The following is a 14846-nucleotide window of genomic DNA, read 5'->3' on the forward strand; positions in this document are numbered from 1 at the left end:
AACAATGGAGAATTGCCCTCTTCCATAATGCGACATTGATTTGGGAGAACTCGCCAGAGTAGCTATTTCCATTGTGACTTAATTTAGAACAAAACATCACATATTAAACATACGTTTAGTTATAGTAGTGCAGAAAAATTAATTCTACATAGTTTAGGTAAAATTGTTATCAATAATTTCATATTGTGGTTTTATAAAAATAGATCAATCATTATGTGACACTTATTTGTGGGCACAGTTTTTCTTGAAATTTCTAATCATCTCATATTTTATATAGGCATCTAAATTTGAGTGTAAGACCCAAGCCTCTGCCAGCTTTAGTGAGAAGCGGTGTTCCTGAGGCTCTTCGAGGTGAGGTGTGGCAGCTTCTTGCAGGATGTCACAACAATGACCAGATGGTAGAAGACTACAGACTCCTTATCACAAAAGTAAGTAATTTTGCAATTAAGCAAATTTGTGTGCCTGGCTTCTACTGAATAGAATATGCTTATTTGGTTGATGGACAGGATTGTTTCTACATCTTGCCTGTACTTTGTCGTCTTGTGTCGGTTGCAAAATTTAATTTTGAAATCAATCTAGTTAAATGGCAAGCAATTGTTCCAGTCAGTGAATTGTCCAGGAAGTGCTTATGCAAGTAATCTCTCAGTCCTAGTTGGATTTCAGCCAAATGCTTTATAGTTGTTGCTTAATCTCTTTGCCATCCATTAAGTTATCCGTATATGAATAATATTACAAGTAATCTGGGTTTATAAATGGTTTATCAGGGGCTGTTATGAAACATGTCAGGTTCTGATTAATTGTTTAGTGACATTCATTAATCTTTGGAATCTTTTGATCTTTGGAACTTGCTTCCATTTTTTAATATTGCCAATTTTTCTGAGGTGTCTCTTCAAAGTTCAAAGTAAATTTATTATCAATATACATATATGTCATCATATACAACACTTAGATTTGTTTTCTTGCAGGAATTCACAGTAAATACAAATAAACAATAGAATTAATGAAAGCCTGTACATGATAGATAAATGACCGATGTGCACAAGACAACAAACTGCAAATACAAAAAGTAAAACAATAACAAATAAATAAATAGTAAATATTGAGAATACGAGATGAAGGGTCCTTGAAAGTGAATCTGTTGGTTGTGGGAACAGTTCAGTGGTGGGCGGGCTGAATGAAGTTGAGTGAAGTTATCTCCTCTGGTTCAGGAGCCTGATGGTTGAGGGGTAATAACTGTTCCTCAACCTGGCAGTGCGGGCCCTGAGGCTCCTGTGCCACATCCCTGGTGATAGCATTGAGAAGAGAGGTGGTGGAGGTTCTTGATGATGGATGCTGCTTTCCTGTGATAGCTGCATTTTTGGGCTGCAGTATAGTACTTGGAAGAGTTTGTGCTCTTCAAATAACTCAAGCATTTATTGTTAAAATGCCCTTCTGAAGCTGACCCATGGGGAAATCGCCATTTTCTTTCCTAAAGCATGGATACCAGTTTCCGTATTAGTTGACATTTCAGATGCCAGATATTTTAGAAGTTTTAATTCAATAAAGAAATTTCAAAGCTAGGCATTTAATTTCTCTTTTGCAATGGAAGTACCCAATTTCCCTGGGGATCAATAAAGTATATCTACCTATCTATCTATCTAAATAATTGTGAAAATCAGGTCAAGTAATTTAAACTGGTCATTCCCTACTTTGTACATAGTTTTCTTCTTTCGATTGTTCTTTCTTTCCTCTCCTTTCTATACGTGTTTACCTCAGATAAATATTATGTGGAGATTTGTGACAAATATGACTATATGACATATATGTACAGTATCTGAAATACATCTTATGGAAAGTTTAGTTTGATGATGAACTTCAATAAAAAATAAATTACAAAAGAAAAGAAAATCTTTTCTCCTGTTCAAAATGCCATTAATTCACTAGCACTTGCATTGGGTACTTGTAACAGGACAAACGTAGTTCCTATTGGTTCTGTGTTCTTGATTTGAAATGTACATTGAGGATCAGTTTACATCACCAATACAGTGTCTCTGGTAAAAAAAAAATAAGGAACCGTGGTAACTAAAGATTTGTAGAGTCATTGAGTAATACAGCAGGGAAACTGGCCCTTTGGCCCATCTCGTTCATGCCAGCCGCTGCTCACCAAACCAGTCCCATATACCTCTAAACCCACCCCCCAAAACCAAATGTACAGATATCTTTTGAATGTTATTGTACCTGCCTCAACCACTTTATTTGGCAGCTCTTTCTGTCTGTTGTATGCACACCCTCTGTGTGAATAAGGTCCATCCTTGGTCCCTTTTAAATCTTTCCCCTTGCCTTAAGCCTGTGCCTTTTGAGTTTTTAGTTCCCCATCCCTCAGGGTGGGGTGAAAGACTGTGCATTGACCCTGTCTACACCCCTCATTAAACTTACAGAGGTGCATAGTGGGTGTCGAAGTGGAGGTACGTCTTTACCAAAGGAGGTGTAAGGCACTCCTTCCCTCTGCTGGCGTACAGGTCACCCTTGGGCAAGGTATAGCACCTACTTAGACCCTGATCAGGGTCACATGAAGCCATGGGAGCAGGTGTTGGATGGTCATGTGATATGCACCAGCTGCTCATAAGTCCTGGTTATGTGACCACTGATGCCAGGCAGGCAATTTCTGAAAAGTATTGATAACGGCTGGGGACACCTGTCTTGTAAAGACACTGCCCAGAAGAAAGCAATGACAAGCCATTTCTGCAGAAATATTTGCCAAGAACAGTCATGATCTTTGAAAGACCATGATCACCCATGTCATATGACACGGCACATAACAAACAATCGAAGAGGTCCATAAATAAGGAAATTCTCCACATTCTACACTGCAGCCTGAAGAGGCATCTCAGAAACTGGAAATGTAAAATAAAAAGCATGGTCCAAAGATTAAAAACTTGATGACGGTCATTAAAGAATTAATCAGAACCCAACATGTTTCAGAACAGTTTCTGGTAAACCTAATATCAACCCAGATTACCTGTATCTTGTAAAATGTTATTCCCCTACATACCAAGGATGAAAGTCGTAGCCTGCCCAACCTGTTCCAATAACTTAGGCCTTCTATTTCACCCTTTTTGTTCAGAGTAAGCTGCTTTGGCACGGTCAGCTGAACAGCTTCTTGCGTTGGAAGTGTTTATAATTTTGTGATAAATACATACCGAGAATAATGCACAAAGGAATGAGACTATTTGGGTAGTTTTACCAAAGATGCAACACAGGTGAATGGCTTCCTGTGCATTACATTTCTGTGCCTCTGTTACCTGTTTGGAAGTTGCTATGGTTTTCCTTGCCTTTTTAAAAATTCTATTTGTGCTTGTACCTGAGCTTCAGGTTAATTTATAAAATTTGATTGCAAGTCCCATTTCTGGTATTAGTGATTAAGCAGATATTGACAGCATTGATGTGTAGTTATTTTCCAAAAGTTGCAGTGTGTACAAATTGGAGCTTCAATCTGAACCCTTGGATTACTGTCCAGAACAGGGGTTTCCAACCTTTTTTTTTGTTGCCACGGACCTCTACCATTAATCGAGGGGTATGTGGATCCCAGGTTAGAAACCCCTGGTCTAGAATTAAACAGCAAGGTCCTGTAGGGAAGAAAAAATTAACTTCTATTTGATGTTAGTATAACATTGGCTGAAAGCTAAAATGATGTAAATGTAGTGTTAATGCATCCTTAATTTATTTGAGACCAGTATGTTGGGCGGCATGGTAGCGTAGTGGTTAGTGTTACTCTTTACAGTGCAAACGATCAGCATTCAGTTCCCATCGCTGTCAGTGAGGAGTTTGTACATTTTTCCTGTGACCATGTGGGTTTCTTCCAGGAACTCTGGTTTCATCCACATTGCAAAGACGTTCAGGTAAGTTGTAGGCATGCTTGGCACTGGAAGCGTGATGACACTTGTGGGCTGCCCCCAGCACATCCTTGGACTATGTTGGCCTTTGTCACAAGTGACACATTTCACAATTGTGTTTCGATGTCCATGTGACAAATAAAGCTAATTTTTGATTCTTTATGGTAGAACACCTGAAATTAATATTTTGTAGTTTTGATTGAAATGGAATTTTTGATGTTTAAGTTTGATTCTTATTTCTGATCATGATGTATTGTTGGCAATGGTGTCATAATGCTTATTCCCTTGTGCTAGATTAGCTGGTGTTGGTTCCATTTGGTTTAGACTTGTTTTATCAGATAAAATGCCCCAGCACCGGAGCCCAGAAACCATTTTAGATTTGTGACCAGGAGATTTCCATGAGAATTAGCTTTAATATCTTCATGTTTCTTAATTCTGAGCTAGATCGTTACTGTTCTAATAAGTGAGAAAGAAAAACAGTAGTGCTTTTTAAGCATGTTTAATGCCATTTCCAGTACTCTAGTGTAAAGGAGAACTAAATAATTTTGTGTGTGTACTCATATTCATAAAATGAGGCTAGGCACAGGAGTGTCTGTACATAAACTGACTGACAGGAAATAATAAATAGTGCTGATTGGGGGTGTGGAGGGGTGGGTTAGTAGGTGAAGGTGTTAATCAGCCTTACTGTTTGGGGAAAGTAACTGTTTTTGAATTTGGTGACCCTGGATTAGATGCTACATAGCCTCCTCCTTGATGAGAGTGGAGTGGGACAAACAGGCTAATTTTAACATAGCCACTGCCACAACCTGACTGGAATTGACGGCACTGATAGATCATACATTGAACTTGTAGTTTCTGATCCGTGTGTATTTATCCAGCACTGTGGACTGAACAGTTCAGAGGAAAAATTAAATACTGAAAAATACTTTACAGAAAAATGGATTGTCTGTTATCCCAAAGGAAATCGTCTATTTACTGTTTACTAGGAAAAGTAAATTATTCTGTCATGTTCACATCTTTCTCAGGTGGGTTTTGAAATTGCTCCATTTTGGGTGCTTGCTTTGTAATCTGAGATTAACCTTTAATGTGTCCTATTGTGATGGATGAGTCTGTGGGATTTGGAGAGGGCAGAAGGCTAAGGAGAAAGTGGTAAACTCTGATGTGGAAGAATAATTGCACAACTCTCAATACTCACAATGTCGCATTGGCCTGCTTGCTCCATGAAGGTTAGACCACATGCTCGCTTCTGAGCTCAGCTCTGGGTCTTAAGCTTAGGTTTCTAATAACTATTCTTCAAGTTGTACCATTCTTGACCAGGTGTCATTAGATTAATGTATAATAAAGTGGATTTTCTCAAGGCTGTCACCTCATTTTGGTCACAAGATGTTTCAGTTGACTATAACATACATAGCCTCCTCACTGCATCTAGATCAGTGCTGACAAGCAAAATAAAAATAAAAAAATAAAATTAGAACTCATATTGTATTTTTATATTCTTTTCTGAGCTTTGATCGTCTGGAAACCAGAACTTCAAGGATATTGAAATATGAAATTTAAAAATACCTTTTACCTTTTCCACCTATCGCCTCCCAGCTCCTTATTTCATCTCCCCTCCCGCACACCCGCCTTCCCCCTCATCTGTTCTCACCTATCACCTGCCAGTTTGTCTTCCTTCCCCTCTTTCCCCCACTATACTTATGGGTTCTTCCCTCTTTCCAGTACTGATGAAGAGTCTCGGCCTGAAACATCAACTGTTTATTCCTATCCATAGTAGCTGCCTAACCTGCTGAGTTCCTCCAGCATTTTGTGTGTGTTGCTCTGGATTTCCAGCATCTGCAGAGTGTCTTGTATTTATTATTTTAAAATGCAAGTTACACAATTTAACAAATACCTTTTGTGGCAAGGGATACAGATTTCCCAAAATTTATGCTGCTTTCATTAATTGGATGTGAACAAAATGTTCTATGGACAAGTTTAATTTGTGTCAGTAAGTTGATTTTTATTTAGTGCAGAAAGCAAAGGTTTGGTGTGTAAATGCTTCTTGGATAACTGCAGATTGTAGAGCTTCGCAGAATCAGTGGGATAATATTTCTGAGAGGATTATGATTTTTTTCCCCAAGGGAAATGTTGGACTATTCAGATTTATTTATCACATGTACATTAAAACATAGAGTGACGGGATGGAGATACATCTCTACCAAAGGAGGTGAAAGGTGCTCCTTCCCTTCACTAGCCTACAGGTCGCCCTCGGGCAAGGTATCACATCTGCTTAGCACCCCACTAAGGGTCACGTGAAGCCATGGGAGCAGGTGGTGGATGGTCTTATAAGCAACTGGTACATATCCCAAGACCTGGTTATGTGACCACTGACACCAGGTAATCTCTGAAGAGTTTTGATAATGGCTGCGGTCGACCACCTTGTAAAGACACTGCCCAGAAGGTCAAAACATTTGCCAAGAACAATCATGATCATAGACCGTTATTGCCTATGTCTTACAACACAGCACATAACGAACAAACATTGAAATGTAGTGAAGGCAGCAGTGGAGGCCAAGTCATTGGGTGTATTTAAGACAGAGATTGATAGGTATCTGAGTAGCCAGGGCATCAAAGGTTATAGTGAGAAGGCGGGGGAGTGGGACTAAATGGGAGAATGGATCAGCTCATGATAAAATGGCGGAGCAGACTCGATGGGTCGAATGACCGACTTCTGCTCCTTTGTCTTATGGTCTTATGGTTTTATGGAAATGCATCATGGATGTGTTGGGGATGTGTCACCATATATTCAAGCACTGGCATAGTATGCCCACCATGTTCAGCAGAGCAATGCAAAGCACAACAATGCAGAATAGATGGTCAAAGAGACATTAGGTTAGATCATCCAAAGCTTGTTCTTTAAAATGCCGTTAATGGTAAAAAGAGAGGCTCAAAGGTGCCGTTTCTGGCAGCTGAACAGAGTCAAAAAAAAAAGTTAGGAGATGTCGTGGGAGAATCTAGGACCAGAGGACACAGCCTCAGAATAGAAGGAATACCCTCTAGAACAGAGATGAGGAGGAAGTTCTTTAACCAGAGGTTGGTGAATCTGTGGAATTCATTGCCATGGATGGCTGTGGAGGCCAAGCCATTGGGTATATTTTAAGGGGAGATTGATAGGTTCTTGATTAGTCAGGGTATTACAGGCTCTGAGGAGACAGCGGGAGAATGGGGTTGACAGGGGAAATAAATCGGCCACGATTGAATTATAGTGCAGAGTCAGAGGGCCAAGTAGCCTAATCCTGCTCATATGTCTTATGGTCTTGTACTGTTTCAAAAAAAATGTACTTTATTCCTGGATTATGAAAAGCTTTTGTCATAATCACCTGGAGAGAATAGTTCAGTTGCAGAATGTGTTTTCAGCACAGTAACAATGATGGCACATATCTGTTTACACACTGATTCCTGTCTGAAATGTATAAATCTCCTGCCATTTTGGGCTTGTAGTTTATTTGGACATTGCATGGAAGTTGGGAATCATATGACTACAGACTGCTTCAAGTATGATTAGACAATTTACTCATTATATTTTCAAAATAAGGTAAGTTCATATCAGTGTCTTTATATTTGATATAGATTATTTGATTTATTTTCCATTTGTTATTGAAACAAGTCATTTGCCTGAAAGGGAGATTTGCAATTCCCAAGTTCTTATTGAGACTTTTCTTCATAACACAGATGTATCATATTAATTTTTCATATTAAGTTTTAATTACAATTCTATTTTACATTTTACTTTTAATTTTTTTTACATGTCCACAAATCTTCAAAATGAGATCTGGAATAAAGTCATGCAAAAATTCATTTGAATATTCATGAAGCATTTTAATTTATTTGCTAATTAGAGCACAACTCTGATAGTTATGCACATATTCAAAACAGTACTCAGCTTTGTAATATTGTGCTAATTTAAAAACATTCTAACAACACATTTAGTTATGTTGATTTTAGGGCATCACAGTACCATAGAGGTTAGCACACAGCTATTACAGCTTGGAGTGTCAGAGTTCAAATCCAGTGCTGTCTGTAAGGAGTTTCTATGTCCTTCTCGTGTGTGTGTGTGTGTGTGTGTGTGTGTGGAGTTCCTCCGGTTTCCTCCCACTTTCCAATGGTCTATCCATTAGTGGGTTAAGTGCTCATTGTAAATTGTCCCATGATTAGGCTAGAGTTAAATAGGTGTGTTGCTGGGCGGTGTGGCTTGTTGAGATGGTATCTCAAAATAAAAATGAGAAAAATAATAAGTGGGAAAATATCTCACCAGGCAATTGACTGTCCTCCACAAGATGTACAATCCAGGGGCAACTTAACAAGTCAGACGGCAGCATCTGTGAAGGGAAGTAAACATTTGACATTTCAGGCCAGGATTCTTCATCAGGACCCAACGTGTGAGGCTGGCCTCTTGTTCTGCTCCTTGGCAATGTGCATGACTCTTCATTGAAGCAATATTGGTAAATAGGTTTAGTGCTGTCACATGTACTGAGGTACAGTGAGAAACTTTGCATACTGTTCGTACAGATCAATTCATTACGACACTGCAGGCCTTTTAACACAAATACCTTTTAACCAGTAATGGGTAAATAGTTCAAGGGTGATGGGCCAGAACCAGCATAAGGGTGCTCATGATAAAATGCTCAATGCACAAAAAAAAATCACCGTGAATTCAGGACTTGCTTTTTCCTTTAAATTTAAAACTTTATAATTGTGAAAATCCTACCTTTAATACTAGGTTTGAATGAAACATTTTCCTTGTTATTCTTTCTATAGCCTCTGCAACTAATGAAGGTGTTTGATACAGAGTTGTTTTGTTCACAGTACTAATGGTTGGATAATCTATGTGGTGAAAAGCGAAAAAAAAAAATACCCTGTTGGAAATCTGAAAAGATCACAGAAAATGCTGGGGATTCTCTGCAGCTCAGACAATGTTTGTGGGGAGAGGAACACCATCAACCAGGGTTGATTTACCCATTACTAGTTTAAAGGAGTTTGTGTTTAAAAAGCCCACAATGTTGTAATGAATTGATGTGTATGAACAGTATTCAAGACAAGTTGCTCTTTGTACCTCGGAGCATGTGACAGTAACAGCTGTAGGTCTGAGGGTTAAATACTGACCAGGACCCCTCCCCTTTGTCAGTGAGTCCCTCCTCAAGTCACTCTCAAAGCAGATGCTGAGGCTTTATAAAGCATTGGTTAGACTACACTTGAATATTGTGAGCAGTTTTGGGCTCCTTATCCTAAAAGGTATGCTGCCTTTGGAGAGGGTTGAGAGGAAGTTCACAAGAATGATTCCAGGAATTGAAATGGTTAACGTATGAGGAGAGTTTGATAGCTCTGGGCCTGTACTCACTGGAGTTTACAAGACAAAGGGAGGGGTCTCATTGAAACTTATCAAATTTTGGAAGGCCTTGATAGAGTGGATGTGGAGATGATGTTTCCTATTATGGGGAGTCTAGGACCAGAGGGTATCCATTTAGAACAAAGATTAGGAGGAATTTCTTTAGTCAGAGGGTGGTGAATCTGTGGAATTCATTGCCATAGACAGCTGTAGGTGTCAAGTCATTAAGTAGAGTTAAAGCAGATGTTAATAGGTTCTTGATTAGTAAGGGCATCAGAGGTTATGGGGAGAAGGCAAAAGAATGGGCTTGAGAGAGATAATAAATCGGTCATGAGGGACTCGATAGACAGAGTGGCCTAATTTTGCTCCTATTCCTTGTGCCTTATGATAGTTGGGCGTTGGTTTTCATACCTCATCCACTGATTCCATTGGCTTTTCTGTGCAGGGTTGTCACATGAGTAGTAGTAACGTGACAAGTACAAGATATGCTCAGCCTCCTGGAATGGGACAGCCTGTGACAGATTCACATGCATTGCAGCTGAAGTTTAAAGCTTTTCCAGTTACTGTAAAAGTTGACAACATTGAGTCTGCTTTAAAATGTGCACTGCTTAGATATCAGAGCTCAGTTTATAAATGCATGAAAGAGCTCACAAATGTATACAGCGTACTCATTTGCATTGGTGTAATTCACTTGTGTGAGAACCAGTGTAACATGCCAGCAGATTGTAACAATGATTAAACATAATTTTGTAATTGTCACTGAGAGATTATCTCAACTCTGCTGCAGTTGTCATCAGGCACAGAGGGTTCATTAATCGCCGGGCCACAATACTGAATTATCTGCCAGAGTAGGGGATTGGTCATTACTGCCAGCTGATTGGAGCTATAAGAAGTATCTCTACTTTGCTCATTTCCTTAGACATAAGAGGCAATATTTCACTACATTTTACTTAAGTCCATAATCATATGTCATAGGAACAAAATTAGGCCATTCAGCCCATCAAGTCTGCTCCACATGCCATCATGGCTGATTTATTATCTCCTTCATCCCCATTCTCCTGCCTTCTTCCCATAAACTTTGATGCCCTGACTAATCAAGAACCTCTCAACGTCTGCTTTAAATATACCCAATAACTTGGCTTCCACAGCCATCTGTGGCAATGAAATCCACAGATTCATCACCCTCTGGCAAAAGAAATATCTCCTCATCTCTGTTCTGGCAGGTTGTCATTGTATTCAGAGGCTGTGTCCTCTGGTCCTAGACTCTCCCACTATAGGAAATATCCTTTCCCAGTCCACTCCATCTGTCCTTTGAATATCAGAATTGGGTATAATATCATTAGCAAGTGCCGTGAAATTTATTTTGTAGCCACAGTACTTTGCAATACATAATAAAAACTATAAATTGCAATAAGAAGTACTCATTCAGCAATCTGGTGGAGCAGAAGAAGCTGTTCCTAAAAGGTTGGGTGTGTGTTTTCAGGCTCCTGTACCACCTCGTTGATGGTACAATGAAAAGAGAGCATGTTCTAATGATGGTTGCTGTCTTTTTGAGGTATCGCCTTTATAAAATGTCCTCAATACTGGGGAAACGAGTGCCTGTGATGGAGCTGGCTCAGTTTACAACTTTTTGCAGCTTTTCCTGATCCCATGCAGTGGCCCCTCCATACCGTTTTTCATATCAACATTCTATATCATATTGGATAGGTTTCTATTTCAATATTGATTCCATAATCAGCATTTGAAAGGTTTCAATGAGATCCACCCTCATTCTTCTAAGCTCCAATGAGTGCAGGTCTAGAACCATCAAACGCTCCTCATGTGTTAATCCTTTTATTCCTGGTGCCATTGTCGTGACCCCCTCTGGACTCTTTCCAATGCCAACACAACTTTTCTTAGGTGAAGAGCCTGCGTGCAAGTAACTGTTTGTGCACGTAGCTGCTGAAACGTGATAGAATATTTTCTGCTGCTCCCATGGTAGAAGTGAAGGGTGAAGCAGCAATGAAAGAGATGGATCTACTTTTACAAATTCTACTACAAAGTGAATGTGACCCAGTAGCTAGCAGTTAGCGCATCGCTTTACAGTGCCTGCAGTTCCTGCCATTTTGTGTAAGAAGTTTATATGTTCTCCCCGTGACTGTGTGGGTTTTCCTCTGTGTGCTTATCGACACCATCGGGACCAGTACATTTTGGCCCAATTAGCTGAAGTTTAATACCTTTACAGTACAATAAAGCTGTATTAGTCCCTAATAGGTGTTGACGGAGAAATTCATCTCCTGTGTTTGATTAACTGTAATTCTTAACTTGTTGAAGTAGTGAAGTTGTTTCATTTTCACTCCAGGCCATTTCTGACATCTCCAAGCTTGATTGCTTGAAACTGTAGTAAGCAACACAGTTCTGAATTGTCTTAATGCTTACTTCTCGCCAAATAACAGTGACAAAAATCACTGCTTTTTGAACACAGCACATGCTATTTAAAAACTGTTTGCTCTGAGCGTGGTGTGGTGTCTAATGTCCATGCAAGTGCTCGTAACTGACGCCAGTTAGAAACTTTTCAGCAACAGTCTTCTTCTCCAAGAAAACAGCGTAGTCTCTTAAATAAACAAAAGGAATCTCGTCTAATTTCTTGATTTAGTTTTTGTTCTTTGAGTTGTCCCAAAATAAATGGCTGTCTCAATTAAATAGAATCCACTGTATTTGTTCTATAAAACCAACAACTAGACTATAACTTCTATATTAAAAAAAATTTAAATTGTCTTGCTGATAGATCATTTTTTCCCCTATCTGTTTCATCAAACTCGTCTGTTTAAAGCCCTAAACTTTATGTATTGTATTTTTCTATTGTCTGTGTGCTTATCTAAGAATTTCTTAAGTATCCTTAATGTATCTGCCTCTAGCCCCACCCTTAGCAGGGCATTCCATGCACCTACTACTTCAAATTCAAGTTTGTTTATTGTCATTCAACCATACACCAGGAACAAAACCAGGATCTTCAGGGACCAAGGTGCAAAACACAGTAGGTATGGAACATACAGCACATAAAATAATAACAATAAAAAAGAAGTATTTTGTAGATCTACAAGTTGATATGGTAGTGTACTGGTTAGCACAATGCTTTACAGTACCAGTGATTAGGGTTAAATTCCCGGAGCTTCCTGTAAGGAGATTGCATCTCTCTATAACAGTCCTGACGAAGGGTCTCGTCCCGAAACGTCAACTGTACCTCTTCCTAGAGGTGCTGCCTGGCCTGCTGCGTTCACCAGCAACTTCTATGTGTGTTGCTCTCTGTAACAGTATGGGTTTCCTCTGGGTGCTCTGGTTTCCTCCCACCTTCCAAAGCTGTACTGTTGGTAAGATAATTGGTCCTTGCAAACTGTCCTATAATTGGCCTAGGGTTAAATTGGGGGTTTGCTGCGTCATGCGGCTGGAACGGCCTGTTCTGTGCTGTATTTCAATAAACAAATTGACATAAAGTACACCTAGTTAAATATACAACAATATTACTGCTACTGGCCCTGTCATAAATAATGTGTTCTGGGTGAAAGCAAAGTTCAAAAGTCTCACAGCCTGGGGTAAGGAAGAAGCTGTTACCCAGCCTAGCTGTCCTTGTTCTTGTATGGTGGTATCTTCTACTTGGTGGCAGGAGGTCAAAGAGGTTGTGGGTTGGATGGGAAGGGTCCTTGACTATGCTGAGGGCTCTGCGAATGGCAGTCCTGGGTGGGGGGGTGGGGGGTGTGAGGGAGACCCCCTATGATTCTCTCAGCAGGCCTTCCGTTCCTTTGCTGGATCATGAAGTACATCTGCTCTCTCAGGCGGTACTTCTTCAAGGGGAAAAGTGGGCATTCTCTCTGATCTCCTAATATTTATCTCAGTCGTCGTTGCCACAGTTCTGCTCATTATCACTTTGCTGTAGTGAGAGTTTGCACTGTGCAAATTGACTGCTGCACTTCCTGAAACAGCAGCTTTTCAAAAGCACTCAAGGACATCCTGAGAAGGTGTAAAATATCAGGCACTTTTACTTTCTATTTATTCCAAACAGTAGGGCTGCAGTTTTATTTTGAACCTGATAATTAAGCACATGACCAGTAATACCCCGTTTCTTAAGGAGCAGATTGACAACAGGGAATATACAGACTGAGAATCAAATTGTACACAGTCTTTATCACCTTTTCAAGATTCAAGATCGTTTAATATGATTCCCAGTGCAAAAATGTAAAAGAGAATGAAATTATTATTACTCGAGCTGATGCAGCACAAAAATTCACACAATAAGATAAAGGACACAATAGATATATATGTATAACTTAGTTTGTATGCATAGATTGATTGTATGTCCATAAAGTGACACTAGGCACAGGTGTATCAGTACTTAAAGTAACTGACAGGAAATGATAAAGTGGTGGTGGTTGGGGAAAGGAGGGTTAGTGGGTGGAGGTGTTGATCAGCCTGCTGCTTGGAGAGAGTAACTGTTTTGAAGTCTGGTAGGCCAGGTGTGGATGCTACGTAGCCTCCTCCCTAATTGGAGAAGGACCAACAGTCCATGAGCAGGGTGGGTGGGATCCTTCATGATGTTACTGTACCTTTTCTAGCCCCTTTCTGTACTTCTGTGCTAGATGGTGGCTAGGCTGCTGCTGGTAATACATTGGGCAGTGCATAAATGGGGGGAAAAAAAGCAATTTTGAATCAAAAAATGGTCAGATCTTTTCAGAATAATTCTCTGATTAACTTTATATTTGCTCTGCCAGCCAGTTAATTTAACACGTAGTACTTAAAGGCATCAGGATTGGAATGGCCAAACTTGGTGTCATCTGTTCACTGTGATTCAAGGTAATTCCATCAATGTGTTGCAACTTTTAAAGTCTTTAACCACATACAACCTGTTAACAAAGTGTGCTTATATCACCATATACTGCCTTAACATACATTTTTATGAAAAGAATCCTTTGGAATTTACAAAAAAAAACTATGCATAAACAGGCAAAGATTGACAAACAACCAAAGTGCAAAAGAAGACAAACTGTGCAAATAAAAATAATACTGGAACATGAGTTGTAAAGTGTCTTTGAAAGTGAGTGTAGGTTGTGCTCTGGTTTCCTCCCACAGTGCAATTGGTGATTGTCCTGTGATTAGGCTAGGCATAAATCGGTGGGTTGTTGGGTAGCGTGGCTCAGTGGCCTGGAAAGGCCTGTTAAGTGCTGTATCTCTAAATGTAATTTTTTAAACTCAGCAGGCTAGGCAGTATCTATAGAGCGATGTTTTGGGTCAAGACACCTCACCATGACTCTGCATCTGCACTGATGAAGAATCTTGGCCTGAAACCATACGACCATAAGATATAGGAGCAGAATTAGGCCATTTGGCCCATTGAGTCTGTTCCACCATTTCATCATGTCTGATCCAATTTTCCTCTCAGCCCCAATTGGCTAATGTATCCCTTCATGCCCTGAGCAATCAAGAATCTATCAATCTCTGCCTTAAGTATACATAAGGACTTGGCCTCCACAGTTGCCTGTATGAACAAATTCCACAGATTCACCACTCTCTGGCTGAAGAAATTCCTCCTCATCTCCGTTCCAGAAGGACACCCCTCTATTCTGAGGCTGTGTCCT

At 39.8% G+C, this 14846-nt stretch overlaps 1 protein-coding gene across 5 annotated transcripts in view; it reads left to right on the plus strand.

Moving 5' to 3' along the window:
* LOC134359753 (rab GTPase-activating protein 1) overlaps positions 1-14846 on the plus strand; it is a 247067-nt gene that overhangs the window by 116294 nt on the left and 115927 nt on the right. For all 5 annotated transcript variants that reach the window (XM_063073339.1, XM_063073342.1, XM_063073340.1 and 2 more), the window contains one exon: positions 278-428. In XM_063073339.1, coding sequence (XP_062929409.1) covers positions 278-428 — 151 coding nt within the window. The remainder of the gene's footprint in view (positions 1-277; positions 429-14846) is intronic.

The sequence above is a fragment of the Mobula hypostoma genome, chromosome 21 (genome assembly GCF_963921235.1).
Source record: "Mobula hypostoma chromosome 21, sMobHyp1.1, whole genome shotgun sequence".
NCBI classification, from domain to species: Eukaryota; Metazoa; Chordata; class Chondrichthyes; order Myliobatiformes; family Myliobatidae; genus Mobula; species Mobula hypostoma.